General features: G+C 50.9%; 4 protein-coding genes across 4 annotated transcripts; 2 read left to right on the top strand and 2 right to left on the bottom strand.

Moving 5' to 3' along the window:
• Positions 1-749: 749 nt before the first annotated feature.
• Positions 750-4231, top strand: An05g00490 (uncharacterized protein; the record flags this gene model as incomplete). Its single annotated transcript, XM_001390587.3, has 7 exons — positions 750-921; positions 1006-1740; positions 1795-1985; positions 2046-2462; positions 2569-2670; positions 2916-3036; positions 3114-4231. The coding sequence occupies 7 exons, from the start codon at positions 750-752 to the stop codon at positions 4229-4231; spliced, it is 2856 nt and encodes a 951-aa protein (XP_001390624.3).
• Positions 4232-5304: 1073 nt separating this feature from the next.
• On the bottom strand, positions 5305-7420 carry An05g00480 (uncharacterized protein; the record flags this gene model as incomplete). The annotated part of the gene is made up of 4 exons (XM_001390586.3): positions 5305-6643; positions 6702-6834; positions 6889-7089; positions 7150-7420. 4 exons carry the CDS (start codon positions 7418-7420, stop codon positions 5305-5307), a joined length of 1944 nt encoding a protein of 647 aa, XP_001390623.3.
• Positions 7421-8766: 1346 nt separating this feature from the next.
• On the bottom strand, positions 8767-9364 carry An05g00478 (hypothetical protein; the record flags this gene model as incomplete). The annotated part of the gene is made up of 2 exons (XM_059747852.1): positions 8767-8999; positions 9271-9364. The coding sequence occupies 2 exons, from the start codon at positions 9362-9364 to the stop codon at positions 8767-8769; spliced, it is 327 nt and encodes a 108-aa protein (XP_059600739.1).
• A 5834-nt stretch (positions 9365-15198) lies between these two features.
• On the top strand, positions 15199-15836 carry An05g00470 (hypothetical protein; the record flags this gene model as incomplete). Its single annotated transcript, XM_059747851.1, has 3 exons — positions 15199-15212; positions 15443-15500; positions 15597-15836. 3 exons carry the CDS (start codon positions 15199-15201, stop codon positions 15834-15836), a joined length of 312 nt encoding a protein of 103 aa, XP_059600738.1.
• Positions 15837-20939: the final 5103 nt, after the last annotated feature.

Here is a 20939-nt window from a genome sequence, read left to right as displayed (position 1 = left end):
ATGTTCACAACATCGTAAGTCCCTGGCTGTGTGTAACTACTGCCATGTCATTCTAGCATGATGCCGGGCAAAACTGCCATTCAGGGCCATCCAGCCAGGGCGGAGAGAATTTCCTGTTTGTGACCCGCCACCACCGACAGAGTAAAAACCCTCGCGCGTTTGCCGGTCGAATTGCGATGGAAACAATTCGCGAGAGATCAGCTAGACCCACCAGATTCTGACAGGAGCCCCATATCCCGGCTATTGTGCAAGTGATTCCCCGGTACTTATCGTCATATTAGCGGGGTTGACGGTGTTTGAGGACATCCCCGAGATGTGCAGATCAGCCAATGGAGACACGCAGATATCCGGGTCCAAGCAAGTCTGGGGTAACCTGGGGGATATGGCTGTCATCATAAACAGACCCATGGAACCGTGCCGAACCTTGAGGCAATACCCGGGCATTCCATACCCCCCTCTTCGAGTCCTGTAGTTGGCCATGAGAATGAGGGGGCAGGCATGTACCCCCCTCTTCGAATGTGGGTGATGGCCATGGGGTCAATTCTCGGCAATAGTCTTTCTTATTGCATATATGCCCGCTGTCATCGTAGATAATCCTCCTACTCAGTCTTTAGCCACGTCGGCCGGGCTTCTGTGGTCATTGCACGGGTGTAATCTAATTAACACTTCATCCATAAGCTGTATCTCCTTAGCATACCGATTCATTGTTTAGACTTTGGTTGTTTCCCATAGCCCTAATCCAGACCATCATGGATCCTGCAGACGACTATGTGCCGGCCATCGACGATCTGAAACCAGAGACTTTCCACGTTGACAACCTTGGTGCCGCGGAGGGCTTGGACGATTCAATCGAGACGACAAATCCTGGCAAGGCAGTATGGCTGATTGCGTGCACGGTGTCCATGGGCGGGTTTCTCTTTGGTAGGCATGCCCCAGACCGTTAGCGTTTCGTGGCCCATCATAGCCAGTACCAGCTAACATGGTTCTTTCCCCTCACTCGTCCAGGGTACGACACGGGTGTAATATCCGCCGTCCTCGTCAGCCTTGGGACCGACCTCGGCCAGGCTCTGTCCTCTAACGACCAGGAACTTGTCACCTCCATAACTTCAGGGGGTGCATTGATCGGCGCCGTTCTGGCTGGTATGACTTCAGACAAGTATGGACGGAAACTGGCTATTTATATTGGTTGTGCGGTATTCTTCGTGGGAACAGCCTTGCAAGCCACGGCGTTCTCGCTGGCCCAGATGGTGGTTGGTCGCCTGGTGGTTGGTTTTGGAGTTGGTGAAGCGGCAATGATCGTTCCTCTGTATATCGGAGAGATGGCACCTGCCAGATTCCGTGGTCGACTGATTGTGTTCGATAACATTTGTGTGACCTTTGGCCAGCTTATTGCCTATGCCCTCGGGGCCGCATTCACTAACGTACATCAGGGCTGGCGGTACACAATTGCCATTGGTGCTGTTCCTGCCATTGCTCTGGCGGCTACAATGCCCTTGTGCCCGGAAACGCCTCGCCAGCTGATTTCTCATGGTCGCGACGATGAAGCCAAGAGAGTAATCCGAAAGATATTTCCTCATGCCACGGAACAACAAGTGGTTAACAAAATCAAGGTGGTTCGGCATTCTATTGAAGAGGTTGCCGCCTCCGTATCAGACAAGAGCCTATGGTGGCAGATGAAACAACTTTTCACTGTAGGCGCTAATTTGCGCGCCCTGGCCACGGCCTGCTCTATCATGGCTGGTAGAAACCCGAGCCCTTCTCATGTTTCCGATCATGGATGCTGACATTATCCAGTATCACAATTAGGAGGATTTAACACGCTGATGTACTATTCCGCCACATTGTTCTCGCTAGTCGGCTTTAATCAGGCCACAGCCGTCTCCATCGTCGTTGGAGCGACGAATTTTGTGTTTGGATTCCCCAACTTCGCCTTCATTGACCGCTTTGGAAGAAGATCAATGCTTCTCGTCACCGTGTTGGGAATGGTAAGTGCTGCATCTTCATGGAGCTCGCTTGCATCGTCGCTTTGACTAACATTGACATAGTCCCTCTCCCTGGTGGTCGTTGCCATCGCATTCCATTGGATCCCTGTGAATTCGGATCTGAGCGTCACCGGACCGCACGAGATGACCTGGGCGAGTATTCTTCTCCTTGTCGCGCTGATCGTGTACATTGCTTTCTATTCGGCTGGTGTCGCACCTATTTCCTGGGTGGGCACTGAATTTCTCCCCTTAGAAGTGCGTGCACTTGGCACAATGCTGAATACCGTGACCTGTTGGGGTTGTAATATCATCATCTCGTCGACGTTTCTGTCCATGATGAAGGCTATGACCCCCAGCGGAGTTTTTGCATTCTATGCGGGTATCTGCTTTCTCGGATGGGTCTTCGTTATCTTCTGCTATGCGGAGGTGCACAATATGCCTCTGGAGTCGGTGCGGGAAATCTACACCCACGGCTTCGGGGTTAGACACGCCAAGCGATTGCAGAGGGAGCTCCGAGAGGCGAGAGCGAACGAGCAAAGTGCCCCATAGATCGATTCCCGAAGCCTCCCGCAGTTGCTCTGTGTAGCGTTTGATCTGTGCGCAAGAAAGCCATCCTGGCGCAGAGACGCTGGATCCACCCCGGCTTCAAGCTTCGGCGGTAGGAAGTAGTCCTGGCGGCTCAGCACTTGTATGTACGATGCATGTTCCTTTACCCTTTAGTTATAGAGTAGAAAAAGTGCGTTCGGTCATGTCTGTCCACACGCCCACGGGCCGGTGAATGGATAGTCCGTAGTGAATTGATGCAGCTTGAAACGCTTTTCCTCATTGGGAGATTTCCTGCCCCAGTCAATGGCTTGGAGCTACTATCAACAGCCATCAATACCCACTGTTGCATTCTCTTGTTTTCGCTTGTCTCCTGCTCCCACTATCCAGTTTCTTCACTTTTTAGATCCCCAGGAATACTGTAGAATTTCCTCAGCCATCCTCTCAGAGGCCGAATCGGATGTGCAAACAGGCAGTGGTCCTAGCGCCGTGGCAACCGAAGACCAGAAAGGTACGTACGGCAGACTTGCGCATTCACGCGCGCCGCTAGCCAGTCTCTAACCAGCAAGTCAATGCATGTTAGTCCAGGCCAACATACCTCAACAACAATGGCCCATTCACCATTCGCTAGAGAGCTTCAAGTGGCCTGTCTCGCCGTCCAGCGAGCCAGCATAGTCACCAAGACCATGCTGGCGGAGGCCGATAAGGGATCTACGGACAAGGCAGACGCGTCCCCAGTGACCATAGCCGACTTTGCGTCACAGGCCATTTTGATTAGTGCGATCCGCCATAACTTCCCCAGCGACAAATTTGTCGGGGAGGAATCAGCATCAGCCCTGCGGAATGATCCCGCACTAGCCGACCGAGTGTGGCAGCTGGTATCCACAACCCAATTGCATGATACCGAGAGCGAAGAGATCGTCGCAGCCCCCTCGTCGCTAGAAGAGATGCTAAGCATCATCGATTTGGGCGGCAATGGGGAAGGAGCCGGCCATACGCGCACCTGGATCTTGGATCCTATTGACGGGACAGCGTCGTTTATTCAGGGCCGGCAGTATGCTGTTTCCGTGGCGCTTGTCGACAAGGGCGAGCAGAAGGTCGGTGTGGTCGGATATCCCAATCTGCACTTCCACAGCACCGTGGTCCACGAAGACACAGTCGATCGGGATGGATACGGGATCATGCTGTCGGCAATCCGGGGCCAGGGTACATACAAGCGTCCGATGAGCAAGGAGCGCCTGCAGCCCGCCGTGAAGGTGTACAACGTCCTGGCACGGACCGATACCGGCCAGCCCGATCTGGCATTTGCAGAGAGCATGGAGAGCCCCTACATCGATCAGCGGCTACACCAGGTTGTTCGCGAGAGACTGGGTGTCACCAGGCCCGTTACTGACCTATGGTCCATGCAAGCCAAGTATGCAGCCCTGGTGGTGGGCGGGTGCAACGTGATGGTCCGTATCCCCCGAAGCCCCGAGTATCGTGCCTATGCGTGGGACCATGCCGGCGGCATGCTGGTGTATGAGGAATCCGGCGGCATGATCACCGATCTGGACGGTCAGCCTTTCAACTATGGGCGAGGCCGGACGCTGGCAGATAACTTGGGTCTGGTTGCCACATTCCCAGAGATTCACTCGACGGTGCTGGGACTTGCACGGGAGATCAGAGGAAGAAAGGTAGAGGGCGGAATGAAAGACAACACGCAATGACGAGAGAGAAGACGAAAGGGAGAAAGAACACAACGGAAATAGAGAAGAGAGAAGAGAGGAGGCGTGGATTTGAGCCGCCGAGCCTCATCAGGCCATAAGCTGCTCCCCTTCGCCTCCCTTTTCCCCTCATCTCTCACTGCCCCAAACATTGATTTCAATTATATGCCTTGAGCCGATTCGAACATCAAATCGTCTACGTAAATGTATAGAGTCAATAGAATCTTCTACAATCTTACGTTTCTCAATCGTTCTTGAATAGCCCGTGGAATTTTTAAATGCCCATACAGTCAGAACAGGAAACACAAAAACCTAGGACCAACGGTCCCAAGATGCAGGAATGGAGAAAAGCCACAACAGTATAAAAGGAAAAATGTTCTCATCAAGGAAATTCGTGACTTCATGGTCGTTAAATATAACCGGTCGGAAACAATCGCACACGCACACACACACACATACCATACCACAAGATGACCAAAAAGCACCGTAACGCTGACCATCCCTCGCTTGATCCGTAGAGAAAGTGAGAAAAGCGAAGCGCGCAGTCCCAACGCTGCTCCATGAACAACCCAGATAACACACCCCTTGCGAGTAGGCCTTCCCATCGATTGGGGAACCCTCCATGGGGAAGCAACAGAAGACATACAAACGATCGAAAACCAGGTTTGTGGAGGGACCAAGCAATGCAGCCATCCCTACCAGTGCCGGTGTCCAGACACTGTTCAAACCAATCCGAGAAACCATGCAACCAACGCAAAAGGCAAAGACACAATAGGGCGCTGTCTGTCAAATGCAATTGTTGAAACGCTCGAGTGGTGACGAATAGCCTTCCACCCGGTCGCTTCATATCCCATACCCTGCCGTGCTGAATGTGTAGTCTATTATAAGAGTTAAAAACAACAACCAGGAACGTGAAAATCCCCTCAATTCACTCCAAGAAAGGGAAACCAGTAACCCATAACAGAACTAGATTTTGTCTTTCCTTGGAAATTTCTTCTTTTTTTTTTCTGCTTTTATTTCTTTTTGCCACTCCAGATCTTCATCTGGTCAGGAAAGACGACTCCGGGAATGAACAGTTACCGACGACGACCCATGACACCGCCAGCCTTCATGGGCTGGAGCCCAAGGGGCACACCTCCAACGGGACCGCCGACTTCGCTCAGCGTCTTACGGCGCTTGCTATCATACTCCGTTCCTCGGCTGTCTGGTCGAGGAATACGATCCACGTCGTCGTCTTCCCGCATCCGCTTAGTGGAGCCTAGGGAACCGTTCATGCTTGTCGAATACCCAGGAGCAGAGTTCGAAGCAACGGAGTAATTGTCAGAGGTCGCACCATTGCCCGATGTTCCTCTGGTGTCGCTAACGATGTTGTATAGACTGCTCGCGGCGGCGGGGCGCGGAGGAGTGTTGTATCCCGAGCCCCAAGGGGGCGGAGGCCCACCGCTCGTACGGGGTGTCATACGTTCAGACCCATTCTGTTGCGTGGGCGAGCCCGTGATCTCTGGCGTAAGTTGGGAGTGGTCCCCCGCCAGGCTGCCCACCGAAGTGTTGGTGGTGTATGTGTAGGAGCCCCGGTTGGTGTTATATCCAGAATTGTCATGCTGCACATACTCGGTCTCATGCTCTGGCACTTGCTCAGCTCCATTGCTTCCAACGTGCCCATTACTGTGGGCATAGCGTTCCTGCTTCACCTCAGGTGCGTCCGTCTCCGGCTGGCCGCCAGGCGTCCGGCTTGACGGGGGCCCCATCTCGCTCTTGATGTAAGGATGAGACGGGATCGTTTGGCCATAGGAAGCCATACCAGTCTGAGTCAAAGGTTGCTGGGAAGCATAATGGGGGTGAGAAGGCGGGGCAGCGGAGTAATATGGCTTCGAATCATACCCGGACTGGCCTTGGAACGACTGCATTCCCTGCATGTTGCTGCCGGGGGGTGTGGTGGCAGGCGTCGTCGGCATTGAGCGGGCATTGCTCAGGGCCGTGTCAATGGAGAGCGGCTGGGAGTTCGGTACCCCAGAGTTCATCCCTTGGTTGTTCCAGTCATAGGAGTTACTGGGGTTGGTAATGGGCATGAGGCTCGAGGCACTGGCAGGGGGGGTGGGAAATGTGTGTGCTCGATCAAGCGCCGGCCGAGCACCGGCCTGAGAAGCCATGGTGTGGGGTTGCGGCATGTGCGAAGGAACTGTGCCCTGTAGAGAGTGATGGTGGTGCAAAGCTGGCGGCTGAGGCCCCTGGGATGCTCGCGCAGCCTGAGGGCCTTCCAATCGCCGCTGTTGCGATTCCTGCACCACCATGTTCGTCCGACTCTGGTTTGTGGGGTGGTACAAAAGACCACCAATATTGTGAACGAATAGGGGATACAGGAGATCTGTGATCTTCTCCTTGTTGGCAAATTCGAGGGCACGCTCGAAGGGGATCCTAGAGCAAAATTCAGTCAGTCCTGATTGGTGGAAATCGAGCATTCAGAAAATCGTACCAGACGCCCTTCAGATGCATTGGTCCAATCTTGACAACGTGTCGGACCTTCTCGCTTTTCAGAATACCATCGCGGCGACCTCGGGTCATTCCTGCGACGTTTAGTAGCTTCGTGCCGTTGATCATATGATTGTCTGCAGATACACATTAGCACGAAGTCAGAAAGTAGCAGCTGAAGGCATGCTTACCTTCTCTTCTTGCCACGCAGACACCCTTGGCTTCCACTTGGTAGCAGAGGCTGCCTTCATCTTCCCACAAGGTGGCAGTAACGCGCGGTTTCGCTCCGGGCGGGGCGACCTGGCCAGTGGGATCATACACATAGCCTTGTAAGGGGGTCCCGGTCGTGTTCCCATAACCCGCTGTCGGGACAGCACCATGCGTTGCCACAGCTATGGATATGCAGTCAGATTCGGGGTGCAGCTGTTCGTGACAAATGGAGTAGGACGTACCTGGTAAAGGCAACAACTGGGTTGGGACACCACTGCTCATGGAGGTGGTCGGGGGTTGCGGACCTCCCTGAGAGGAGGTCACTCCACCAGGGTAAGCATACTGGGAATACGAGCTTGCCGGGCCATAGGTCGTCGATGCTGGCTGCAGAACAGGTGGCTGCTGGTACTGGTAATGAGCTAACCCTCCCGCAGTGGCGGCATGAGGCGCGTACGGCTGAGCGGATGACAGGTGCGATGAGTGGACATCGATGTAGGATTGTGTTTGGTTCATGCTGCCAAGTGAAGTCTGGTTTTGATAGAATCCGTCACTAACGGGGTTTTGTTGGAGCGAGTACTCTTGGGTGGAGGAATCCAATGAGAGCCGGCCCTGACCACCTGTCGCGAGGTCTGCAGACGTAGGCGGTGGGCTTCTAGCTTCACTAACTACAGGCGCAGCTCCCGATAAACTTGTTCGAGTGCTCGTGTTGTTGGAACCAAGGGCCGACGCGTCTTCGTAGCTAGCCCGGTAGGACTGGCCCGAGATGGCCTGCGTGGCCGTTGGTAGACTGAGAGCTGGGAGTTTGTCGCCAGACAAAAGGGGTCGCTCCGCGGCGTGGTGGTTATACCAAGGAATATCAACAGGACCTCTGGTGTGGACCTGCGAAATCGACGGCAGCTCCAGCTTTTCGGTTGACGGGGGTAACGGTCTTGAAAAGTGAGGCGAACGGGAGCGATCGGACGTCGGACTCAACGATGTGTCCGGCGTGCCGTGAGCAGGTGAAAGTTGTCGGTTCTTGTTTTCAGGTCTTTTGTCAACAAATAATTGTCAGTTCGCAAAGGCACGATCTGACTATAGCAGGCAAATAACAAAGCGAACTTTTTTTTTGGTCTCTTCGTGGGTGCTTTCTTTTCTTCCCGGGATGAGATTTGACTTGTCGTAAATGTATCGCGACCAATAGAATGGGTCAGACACAAGAGGGTCAAGTTGGCAGGTGAGCCGAACAAAAGAGAAGCTTCTAACAGGCAATGCAGAACATGCAAGGGTGTGCAATCGTGGCAAGCTCGTGGGAAGTCGTAACCGTAACACGCTTGAAGATATGGCCGGCGCAACTGGACGAGGAAATCGCTATGCAGTGAGGGTACTGACAGAAATCTAAATCCAGATACTTTCAAGAATCTTGAGTCGTCACAGGCGAAACCATGAAAGCAGGACAACAAGCGCTTGCGGATGGTTAACAGAAATCGCTCAGCCAATTTAGAAGCACAGAATCATGGGTCTCGTTTCAAGTCGTAAGAACAGAGCGGGAGAAGGCGACGTGACAGTCCAGCATCAAACGTCAATACAGTTTGGGTGACTTGCAACCAAAAGCGGTAGCACAGATGAGACGCGTCAAGCGGGCGAATGGCGATGATTCTGCGACGAGTTCAGAGAACAGGCTCGTTAAGGCGTCGTAACAGGTCGTAGCAGGTCGTCGAGGAGCGGGAGGCGATACAGGCACTGACAGTTCTACGAACGGGTCAATAACCTCATGCGAGCAAATTGGCAAGAGACAGAGAAACAGTAACGGGCAAAATAATGAGTCATGAAAATAGAAAAAGAAAAGAGTAATGGGGAAGTAGCAGGCGTAAGAAAGTCGTTCAGTTCGTCCACATAGCCACGTAGAGGGGGGAAACAGGGAAAAAGCAAGACAAGAGACGAGGTCGTGATTGATGGAGGGGGGAATGGTGGAGGGAAGCAGAGGCGGAGGTGTATGTATAAGAAGGCGTCAAACGGAAGGGATGGTACAGCAACGGAGGAGAGGCCAAGGGAGACCGGTGGGGACCAGGAAAAAATAGTAATCCGGACCAAGGAAGTCGGTCGATGGAAATTACTGGGGTTAGGGTGGAAATTGGGAAGAGGGAAATCCAAAAGGGCAGTTAATTTTGGGTAAGGAAAAGAGGTGAGCGAAAAGGTAAAAAAGAGAAAAAGAAAAAAGGGAAAAAGGCCAAAATGGATAAGGGAAATAATTAAAAAAAAAAAAAAAAGAAAAGGAAAAGAAAAGGAAATTTAGGGGAAAAAAAAGGAGAAAAAGAGATAATAAAATCCAAAGAGGAAAGAAAAGAAAAAGAGGGCAACAGATGGGATGAGCAAATGTCAGACACGCTCGACGTGGGCGATCATGACCGAGCAGAAGGACCAAGGCGGTGGAGGGCAGACGGGAATGATTGCAGCGCCGCCGGCGCAGCAGCAGATCATGGGCGAAAGGTGGAGGCTGGGGCAGAAACAGCAAACGCAGGCGCCCCCGGGCTAAGCCTGAGGTTCTCTGCAGCCGCCGGGGTTTCTGGACCGCGACCGATCCGCTTTGGAACCCGTTTAACTCGGTGGGCGGGGAGAGGGGGAAGAGAAAGAAAGAGGGAAAAAAAAGAAAAAGGAAAAGAAAAAAGAGAGGGCAAGACAACCGAAAAGGGGAAAGAAAATAGAAAGAAATAGAATATAATAATTCAAAAAAAAAAAAAAAAAAAGGGAGGATGTACCAACTCAAAGATCCAACGTGGTGAGGTTCTGTTGTTCTGTCTGCTGTCCCCCCTTAGGAGGATTGATAGGTGTGGTCGGAGCTGAAGGGGCGGGGAGGGGAAGCAATTAGAGACAGCTTTTCACCCATAGATGGCCAACGAGTGGACGAGGGAAATGGGATGGGCCGAGGGGAGAAAGAGTAAAGAGGGGAGAGAGGGGGGGGAACAGGTTGGGTTCGGGAGGGGAAAGGGTATGGTCAGACCGTGCTTTCACTCGGTACGGTAGACCCAGTGGGAGTGGAATAGTGGTAGAGAGACCAGTAGTACTATGGAAGCACCACTACTACTACTAGATAGTACTATCTAGTAGGAAGGAAAGGAAGGGAGGGGAGGGGGCCAGCCGCTCAGCTTCCGCGTTTTAGTGGGAGGCTGGTGGGTTTCGGTTGGGTTTGGGTTGGCGCTGGACCGGCCAGCAGAAAGAGAGTCAAGCCCAGCCTGAGGATCTCCGGCTGACGGGTGCAACCGAAGCCCGCGAAAGACGGCCGAAACACCAGCCAAAACGATGGGATCGGGTGCCAAAAGGTGGGAAACAAACCAAGAAGGGAAGGGCGGTGGGTGTGCTGGGCAGAGAAGGATATTCTAGAAAGGGAGGAAGGTATGCTTTCTTCTCAGACTTCGAACCACGACACGTCTAAATCTGCTCTGTCGCAGGTGGAGCAGAGACAATCCAGCGTATCTGCAGTAGTCCGGTGTCCTCATCGATCCAAGGGAGCGGCAACGGCCATTGGGGGTTGGTCCTCGGGCGGCTGGGCGCGTACCGCAGCAAGGACAGCAGCAGAAGCAGCAGCAGCAACAGAACTCTCACAACAGGAAGTGGTCGGGATCAAGGCAAGACAAGACAAGACAAGAAACAATTCACCCAGCGATTCTCTCGCCTCACGGGGAGAGAGCGCGTGCGCGCGTGTCAAGATGAAAGGAGAGAAAGCTCAACGAGAGAGAATAGGAAAATACACTCACATACCAGCACGTGTATTTGGATCTTTTCTCGATCACCAGTTTCTTTTGAGACCTGCGGCGCGGGAATGTAAGAGAAGCTGCAAGGCAATTGTCTGCCGTCGAATGTCTCTGGTGCTTATAGCTTGGTCGCGCTCGTTGGCTGTCCTTTTTGCGTTTGGCCCTTTTTGCTCTATTATATGTATCAATCTAGGCGTCAGCCCCGGCCGGGTCCGTTTGGTCGCGGGTCCCGTTTGGAGTCGGTTCTGAAGAACGAGGCAAAAGGGAACTTGGAGAGGGACCGAGCAGTGGATCACTGGGACCGTCTGTCACTATAACTATGTACTAAGTAGTCGTCCTGGGTCCGTCTCTTTTCTCTTTAATAAAACGGAGAAAGGGAAAAAAAAATTGAGAAAAGAAAAAAAAAAAGTAATCAAGGTCAAAAAAGAATAAAAATCAAAAAATCAAAATAGAAAGAGGTGTCAGCAAAATCCCCCAACAGCTAAGAGGGGGAGGGATTAACGAGATTGAAAAGAAATGGATAAATCAAAAAAGAAAATCATCAGAAGAGGAAAATAGAAATAAGGAATGCACGATCAAAGTGGTAAAATATGAAAAGAAAATCATATAGAAAAAAAAAATAAAAATAAAAAAGGTTCGATGAAATTAGAATAAGAAAAAGGGAAAAATAAGCAGAAAGGGAAATAGTCAGGTGTGGATCCCGCAACTAAAAAAGAGCAAAAGAAGAAGAAGGGGAGTGGGATTTTCTGGGAGACAACGACCGTGCGTCTTGCGGAAGAGCGGAGAGACTACTACACCGTGGGATCTTGGTGCTGGTGCTCCTGCTGCTGCTGCTGCTGCTTCCTGCTAGGCTGCTGCCGGTGCTGGTACTGGTGCTCCCACTCTCTGGCTCTTCCTTCTGGCAGGGTCCAGTCCACAAGTGCTGTGTCAAGCTCAGACAGTGAGGATTCCGCGAATCCGCCACGAAGCAAGGACCATCAGCCGGATAAGCTAAACAAGACGCCGGACAGGAACCACCGTTTGGGCTAGGACAGCGATGATCCAACCGACGCGGTGTCTGCACACTGGCCTCAGATTGGCTCCAGGGGAACACGATGGTGGGAATGACGGAGAGAGAGGGGAAGGAGGGGGGAGATCAGAGTAGCGGCAAACTGATAGGTGAGGTGGTATTGGCAACAAGACAGACACGATACATAGGAAAAATAACCAAGCGTGCGCAGGAGATGTCAGACTTTGGGGGATGAAAAAAATCAATGATCACGTACCCGTGGGAATAACAATAACCAATGACTATAGCGAGGATGTGAACAATGAGATCGATAGCTTAAGTGGAAGAAACAAAAAGACACCCGAGTTCTGGATGGACAGAAGAGTGATGGCACAGAAGAAGCAGAAGACGTACGTCCTGTTCTGCAGGGTCGAGCAACCATTAAGAAACAATTCAATGCGGGCAAAGCCAGAGTTGATCAAAACACAGGCGCCTACTGACCAGCTCGGGAGACCGATCTGATTAGGGAAACCTCATCTGAAATAAGACGGGTTCATTCAATGTCTACTCACTAACTCGCTCTTCATGACCATTGCAGAAAAATGATTAATTTTTTATTCAGATAAAATATTGATCACGGTAATCAAATTCTCACAAGGGTGGAGGAGGACCCAAAAGCCTCGGAGAAGAGGGGGAAGTATTACACCAGTACAGTAGGGAAGAAGCTATAGAAAAGGGAAATTTGGAAAGGAAAATAAGAAAAAAGAAAAGAGAGGAGTGATGAAAAAGTAAAAATAAAAAAAAGGAAATAAAATAAATGTCGCTAAAATAAAATGAAATGATAAAAAGGGAAAAAGTTGGTGAGTCCTTCACTTCCAATTGACTGCGATAGTCGGGAGCCACTATGAACTGTTGGGACCGATCGCGTTGCTGTAAGTCATTCGATCGTCCTGCGCTGCCGGGATGATGCTGGATCGACTGGAAGACGATCGAAATCAACACAAACTGAGGGAGAGGGAAAAGAGGAAAATAGAAAATAATAAGAAGAAGAGGAAAATAATAATAATAATAATAATAATACTAATAATGAGAACATCATAAAAGACGAAAATGAAAAACTGAAAGAAAATGATGGAATTATTCTCCCATGAATTCTTTGGCGCCGTTGCTCGGAGCTGATTTGGTCGGTCTGAAATTTAGTCAATTAGCCCAGCTTCGGTGCAGACTGGCTTAGTGTTTTTATTTTTTTTTTCTACTCATTTATTTTATAACTTTTTCTTTCGTTTATTCTGTTCAAAGTCTATTGTCAGTTCGAAACGTGATCGGAGGATCAACCATCCTACGACCTGTGAGAGTGATGTCTCAAAAGCCAGCAGCCTAGGCAGCCAAAGCAGCAGCGGTGCAGTAGTGCTTAGATCGGGTTGTGAAGAACCACGGAAGCAAAGCAAAGCAAACCACCAGATGACGGAATGACAGGCGTGTTCCAGTTCAGTTCCAGGTTCGAACAGGTGTCTCCACGATTGAGCCCGGGTCCCACACCGCGTCGTCCCATGGAATGGCTCAAGCCGTATCTCTGTCACGGGGCGGCGAACCAATGGACAGCATACATGGGTCCAAATTTTGCCCATTGTGGATATACCGCTGGTAGGACTGCGACTGACTGTAGACGGTTCCAGTACAACTGTTAATCAATGATCAATGGATAGCAGTGGACAGGCGATCCTGTACTATTATCTAAGTAGAGCAGGTGCATGTGTGTGTGTGTGTGTGTGTGTGTGTGTGTGTGTGAGTGTGCAAGTACTAGTACGTAGATACGTAGGATGTCGTCCGATGGTGCGGATTGAACGATAACCATGCTTGCCGACCGGCCAGCCTACATGCTGTAAGGTATTCTTATTTCTGGTGTTTAATCCTTAACCTGCACGAGTCATTCTGGCGCTGCCTAAGTAGAGTGCTGACGGCAAGTCAATCAGTGACGAGCTCGATGCATGAAAGGTACCTGCTCCGTAGATAGTCCATACGCAAATGTGGATTCAGATCCGCCACCAGTAGCAGGGCGCCAGAATGGCCCAGAGCGACCAGGGAACGAATCACAAAAAGAAGGATTACTGGCTAGTAGGGCCATAAGCCTGAAATGTTGGACTTGGGGACAACAAAGATGTACATACAGTAGTCATACTTAGAGTGTCTAGGCAGGTCATACAAAGCCCGCCATCGCAGCAACAATAGAGCTGATGCAAGATGTGAACGGTATGTGGATCATAGGGGAAAGTAAGTATAGCAGCGGGAAGTATTCAACACAGACCAACGAACTATCTGAAAGTGAAAAACCTTGAGATCCAACAACTATCAACTATCAACTATCACAATGTGTCCTTTCAGCCTCGAAACGAGAGAACCGCCGAAAAGAGGACCGCCTTCAAAATGGCGGTGACTTGGCAAGGAGGGGGGAAGGATCAGAAGGAGATGATGATATGAGAGAGAGAGAGAGAGAGAGAGAGGAAGGGAGATGAGAGAGAGCGCGCGCGCGCGCGCGATCGAGTCAGCGTCGGAAGTGAGGGAAATGCGTGAGTGGTTGAGGAGGTGCACACCAAGAGATTTTCTTTACAAGGGATGCAATATTACCCAACCCCCGAACAATCCCTCTTTACTATCTACTAGATAGTACTAGTACTAGTAATTTCGATGTGGTTAATCTCGCACCCTATCTGCTTTTCCGCTCACATTGTCACCCTTCATTTATTTTGCTATTTTGTTTTTTAATTCCGAAGAATGCCGTAAGAGTATTACCTAACCTAGAGGACACGGTCGCAATGGAATAATATTGAGATTTTCGGTCGTGATCCACTGAACTAGCCATCCTCCTTGATCGCTGTCAAGTCTGGACGAGCCCGTCAATACGAGATCTTTGCTAGGGGCAGACTAGCAGACGCCAGCCAGGAATAGCCTCGCGGCCAAGTGGAGCCTCCCCTCGGGGGGACGAGGGCTCTATTGGCCCGGGGGCTTGGCCTTTGGGGCTGGTGGTGTGTGCGATAAATAATTTAAGGCTTTCGGGACGATCTGGAGGGCGTTAGGGTGCGGGCCCCGCCCAGCGTCACCTCCCCTTCTTTTCTGACTAAAAGGTGGTTCAATGTTACTGGGATAAGGCCTGACAAGTCACTACATTTAGATGAGTCTGGTGTGACTGGTCATAGCCGAAGCTAAGTCGGCCAAGCTGGTAGGGTGGGAAAAAAAAAAAAAAAATCTTAGATGAAGTACAGTATCTTAGCCGGGATTTGCTGCGAGACTGTGTGAGGCGGCGACAGACGAGAGAAGGGAAAAGGCGATTAACCATTTAAACTGTCAAGGGATCAGTAAATCACTAAATAAATCGATCAGAAAATTGAAGAAGAGGGAGCGGAGGGGGTGGTCCTCCCATAGTGCTCAGCAGCTTAGGGACTCTACTTTCGTACTAACTAATCCATAATCCATAATTCATAATCCATAATCCGTAATCCATGACATAATCCCATAAAGCTGGCATAATTTCACTCTTCTGCCCGTCAAACCCAAGCCCAGAAGTTAATCACGACAAAATGCCTCCAAACGGGTAAAGGTCATGCAAGCAAGCGCAGCCCACTCCTTTGTTGCACAGAGCAGAAGAAGAAGAAGAAGAAGCGACCAGGATGAGGCCGAAGGACAGGGATTCCTGCAGATGGCCATTCAAACCACTGGCTGAGAGACAACCACGCAGGCAGGGTGGCGTGCGAGCACCCAGTCGATCAAGTCTGCTCGTCTTCCCACACATACACACACACACACACACACACACACACACAGACACACAGACACAGACACACCCACTCATACACGCATACATCCACCACCCCCGTCAGTTGTACGTCTTATCGGTCGGTAGGGAAGCTCCAGAGCAGAGACATCCTAGTTTTTCGACTAACTAGCTTCGGTCTAAAATTCTGTCAGTTGTCTTCAGATTCCCGACCGGTTACGTCCAGAATACTCTAATCCCAGTCCTGCCTACCTGCTTGCATACAGACGGACAGCTCTTCCAGTAGGTACGAACGGACCTACATGGATACCTGGTACGGAGCAGCCCGCAACTCCATCGCCAGATCATGCGCTTTTACTGTTTTCGGCTGAGTCTGGCCGCTTCATTTCTATTGCCCCTACTGTAGCATCTTGGAAGGACTCATACTTCCCAGTAAGTAAATAGGTAAGTACTATCAGTCTATCACCAATGGAACCAACTCATCTCTCCCCTCCCCCCGCCTTCTTTCCCCAACCATTTCCAATAAAGGGGGGCAAGCGAGGAAGACTTAGAAAGACGGAAAGAAAACGAAAAAGAAAACGGAAAAGAAAAAGGAAAAAAAGAAGAAACCAGCATCTTTCTCTTCTACCGCTCTTCTAGGAGTAGTCCTGGTCGGAATGAAAATCCAACCTCCCTTTCTTCTTGCTTTTTGCCTCTTTTCTCTCAATCAATAGCAGGTGGCGGAAAGACTCTTCGTCTCACCCGATGAGGCGGCTCGTTGGATACATCAGACCAGCAGAGTCGGTCAAGCGCCCAACCCCGGGTAATCGACCACGACCCTGGCCAGTCTGCCCCGACCTCATTCCTCCTAAACTAATTCTCCGCTGAGGATGATGAATGGGTGTTCCCCGCCGATGCATGGGACTGGGGTTGTCATTGGTGGAATGCTGGCGTTTCACGAGGCAGCTTAGCCTGGGCTACGACTAGTCGTGCTGCCAGGTATTGGGGGTATTGGGCTCGTCGTCAATGTGAGGGATCTGGAGTTAATTTCCAGATTCGTCCGGGCTTTAGTCCATCTTACGCAGGTCTGGTGGCTCATTGGAACCTAATCGAGCTACGTCAGGATGGTCAGGAAAGGGCCCATGATATCTGGCGACAGTCCATACACCATTCCCCTTCTCTCCAGCAGCTTGTTGAGAAGGGTAGGTAAGTATGAATCTATCAATCTATCTGTCTCAGATCGGCGAAACCTTCGTCTTGAGGGAGGTTGGTGCAGAGCTTCTATGGAGTCACGATGGAGTATCCTGATCCATCAACACCCAAGGAAGTGGGCTCTTCCCGCACGATGATTATGGATACCCTGATGTACATCATCTATCTAGCTCCAGGAATGGAGCCGGTGAGGCATTGACCAGTTCCCTGACTCCAGCAATACAGTAATTAATTCTTGATTATCGCTCGACTCTCGCGGTTGAATGACTGGCCCCTGGTCGTTTCAAGCCGGGATCGCGAACAATCCGGTGTAATTGGATTCATGGTCATGAAGCGCACAGGATCTTTTTTTTTGGGCGCAAGGGCATGAACTCAACAGCCAGAAAGGACAGCCTCCAGGCCTCACCGCTGGTTCATCGTTTCTTTTCCGGCGAGCAGAGGGAGCAAGAGGGAGGGGGAAGGGCGACTGTCATTTGACTGACAAGCCCTATCATTCCAGCTGTTCATGCTCGGCTGACGGAGGAGGGGGGCGCAGACGATAGGCCCGGGAACCTTCTTCCTGCGGGCCTGCAGCAACTCTCCCTCGCGACCCCTTGCGTGAGGTGGAGGAGACTAGCGATCTTGGTCCACGACACTCTTCTCTGTCCCACTTTTGGGAGGCCCAAACTCCCTAATTTTCCCCCCACTGATTTGGATGGGACTGGACTGGACTGGACTATGGATTACTCTTTCAGTATCAGAGGTACGGGAATAAAAAAAAAATAAGAGAGTGAGAAAGCTGAAGCTTCCCATTGTTGGAGACAAGGCCTTGTCTGCCTTCTTTTCTTTTTTATTTTTCCTTTATTTGCTTTTCGCTCACCCCCGGTCGAGGGGGAGTATTACGAGTACTACGACTTTAGTTTACACCAAGCCTACTTACTATGTCCTAGTAGGGTGTTACGGTGAGAGAACATACGGAGAGGTGGGAAATAATTCTGGTTGACAGGTTGGGGTGTCCCGGACGGAGTAGGACGGCCGATGAGGGGATTATGGGTTTCAGTTTGTTGGACAAGACGCTTTTTATTTCCGACCGTTAAGCGCGTCTAGTTCAGGACTACTTCTTGTGTAGCCATCCGTTGGTGGTTGTCCATTCATCGTCCATGCTATAGGCAATGGAGATGGATGTTTTGGCTACTAGTTTGGATCCAGGATTGAACAGCGTATCCAGAAACATCCAATGACAGGCTAGCTAACTGGTAGTGTGTGCCATGGATGTCAGGCATGACAGGGTGCAGCAAGCAAGCAAGCAAGCAACCTTGAAACCTGGGGAGCTTGTGCTTCTCGCTCTCACAGCCTTTGCTTCTTAGCTCTTACGCCAGACAAGAGCAAAAGTTTGAGAAGGACTGACTGACTGACTGACTGACCGACCGACCGACCGCTGCTACCAAGCAGCGCCCCCCGCCTGTCATGTCCCTGCCACATGTCCAACCGACCGACAGAGTTGAGAAGCACGACTACTGTAAGTGAATATGCAAGTGTATTGGTCACTGAAGGTAAGACCAAATGCACATCTATCTGGCATTCAACACTCTCACAAGCACCATGCACCAAGCGGTCTGTGTTGAGCGCCATAGAAAGAAAATAAACCAGACTAGTCATTTGGAGGGTGTCAGTGCGATAGTTATCCACACCTGGTTGACATTTCCGTGAGTAACTACACCGTGAAATGAAAGAAGTACACCACCGTCACTACAGACGACACAAGCAACACTGTCCCCTCCGAGTTTGTGCCGAGACGCCAATGGTCGACCAGGTTGAATGACCGTCGGAGTTAGTCTCAGTATTACCAGCTGGGGATCGCTCAGGGCCGTGCAGTCTAAGATGAGGATCTACCCGGTCTTTTACTCTTTTATGTCTACCTGGTATTTCTTCAATTGTTGTTTTTTTTTAACAATTTGGCTTTGCTTTGCTTTTCTTCCATTCGTCTTGGTTTTTGGTCCATTTTCCTTTCTTTTTTTTTATTTTAGTCTCCCTATCCTCTGTATCTGACTGGAAGATAGAAATTGAGACCAGCCCATCCACCCCATGTGCCCATCATTATGGGGCCCAGAGAGGGTGTGATCCTTCCAAGCCAGACACAAAGCCATACTGCTGGATCTATCTAGTCATTCTTGGAAGTCCGCTACCGACGGCCCGACACCCGCAGCCGTCGTACATACAGCAGATCTTGCGGGGCTGTAGCTCATCCTGACGGAGTACACAGCAGGGTAGACGGCGAAGATGGTTGGCCCCGACGGAGTTATTCACCTTCAGTTGAACATGGTCAGGGTCATGGATCCAATCGGGAGGTCGTTCAAACTTGCACCGCAGCTATCGCCGACCAGCGCCATCCTGCTACAGCGCAGCCCTGGGCATCCTGGGCAAACCTTTTGCTGGAGCAGGAACCCCGTGGCGCTAGTCCCGGCGCTGCAGAGCATGCAGAGTCCTACGCCCGTAGTAGGTACTTCTGTGCCATAACATCCTGGCTAGTGTCTGGTTCTCCTCTTCAATTCCGTGGACAGTTGGATTGGACTGGACCGAACTAGACTTAAGAGACACTACACTAACTAATGAGACTTACTAACACCACTACTACTATCCACCCTCCAAAGTACTCAAACCAGCACGCTATATTTTCTCTTTCCCTCTCCCGCGAATTCCTAATTAGCCCGAGGATGCCAATTGACAAATAACAAGGCTTGGAAACCCCACTTCACAGGAGTTGGTCTAGAGTTGGCGCCGGAGTCAACCGCGGAGTGAAGAGCTCAGGATTCAGCGAGTTGAAGGCCCGTCCGGGTCACGCTAGACTCAACTGCGTAAATGCAGGGAGATCAAATCGATCCGTCTTGCCTTTCGCTTCCCCTCTTTTTTTTTGTTTCTTCTCTCTTTCTCACACTGTCTCTATCATCTTCCTCTCTCTCCCTCTCTTTTAATTAATTTATCGACACATCCCCGTCATTACGTGGTGTCATTATTTTTTTTCCTACTCATTTATTATTTTTTTAAATTAAGTGTTTACTCGTCGGAGCAATGTGAGCCTCGGACGAGACTTGTCCATAAACCCCCCCCCCTCCACTCGGATTGATTGATTGATTGATTGATCATTCATGGAAGAGACATGAACCAAATCCAAAGCAGGATAGGAATTACTCCGGTCCTGACGGGTGGGGCGCACCTCCTCTTGTACCGCCAATGCGTGGATAACTTCCTCTCGGGTCGCTTATGACTGAGATCGCTATCGGTCCGGTTGTCGACGGACGGCCTTGGACTTGTCTACTAACCAACCGTCTCTCCCTGTTCCCCTCTCATCCCCCCCAATCTCCCATTTCCACACTCCAATTTCATGAGACCCCGTCCAGACTAGCGACAACGCGCCTGTCAGGTTTTCGGCGGTACCTGCAGCTGCCATGCACGCCCCAGGGAAGGACCGCTTCCCAAGTCACTGCACCCGCGAACTGCTTCATTCTTCAGCAGTCGATAACCTGCAGCCGCCAGGATGGTGGTACCGAGGTAGTGCGCGCACTGGGCATAGTGCAGATGTTAGTTAGATGGCCGGTCTGTCGCTTTATTACTTGGACCTTAGCAGGGCGCTAGTTTGTTCCAATGGAGGTCAACAAACACTAAGGCAGACTCCTCCACTCTCTTCTCTTTTTTCTTGTTTTTAATTTTTCTTTTTTTTTTCTCTTATTTTTTTTTTTTTTTTTGTTTTTCTTTTCTGCCTCAGTACCATCTGGAAGCACTAACACTAAACATTGCCCCCCTGATGACCCCAGCTCTTCCTTAGGATCTAGCTCTCTAGCTGCTCACGCGGATGCTGAATCTCCGGATAATGGGCGAGGATTACATTGCGCGCCCCCTCCTCCTCCCCTGCTGTGCAACGTTGGCCACGGGAATAACCGGTCGAGGACAATTTCTAGGCTAGTGAGTAGCTTGACGCCCTCCGAACAAAGGGCGATAAATCTACGGGAAGGGAAGATTTGCCATTCTAGAAGACGATGACCTATTCGGCAAAAGGCATATAACTCCGTGCTGATCGAGTTTCCTTCTCCGGCCGGAATGTGATATGGCCCCCAACTCCCGGGTCTCGTGCATCTCGTCAGTCAGCACGAGTGATCTCAACGCATCCATGCCGCTCTGGTCGATGACCGGCCTCCAACTAAGGAAAGGGAATCCGCGCCTCGATTGGCTGTGTCCCCTCAAACTGTTCAGCGACACCAAGAAACCACACTAAAACGGCTCCAATCCACCCCCCGGTCGCCAATCCAGCACACCCACAGCCGAGTTCAGCCCGAATCCGTCGCTTCATCCGGACAAAGTCGGACGAAGTCGATTGGACGG

The sequence above is a fragment of the Aspergillus niger genome (genome assembly GCF_000002855.4).
Source record: "Aspergillus niger supercontig An05".
Classification (NCBI taxonomy): Eukaryota; Fungi; Ascomycota; class Eurotiomycetes; order Eurotiales; family Aspergillaceae; genus Aspergillus; species Aspergillus niger.
This window is presented reverse-complemented; position numbering and strand designations above follow the sequence as displayed.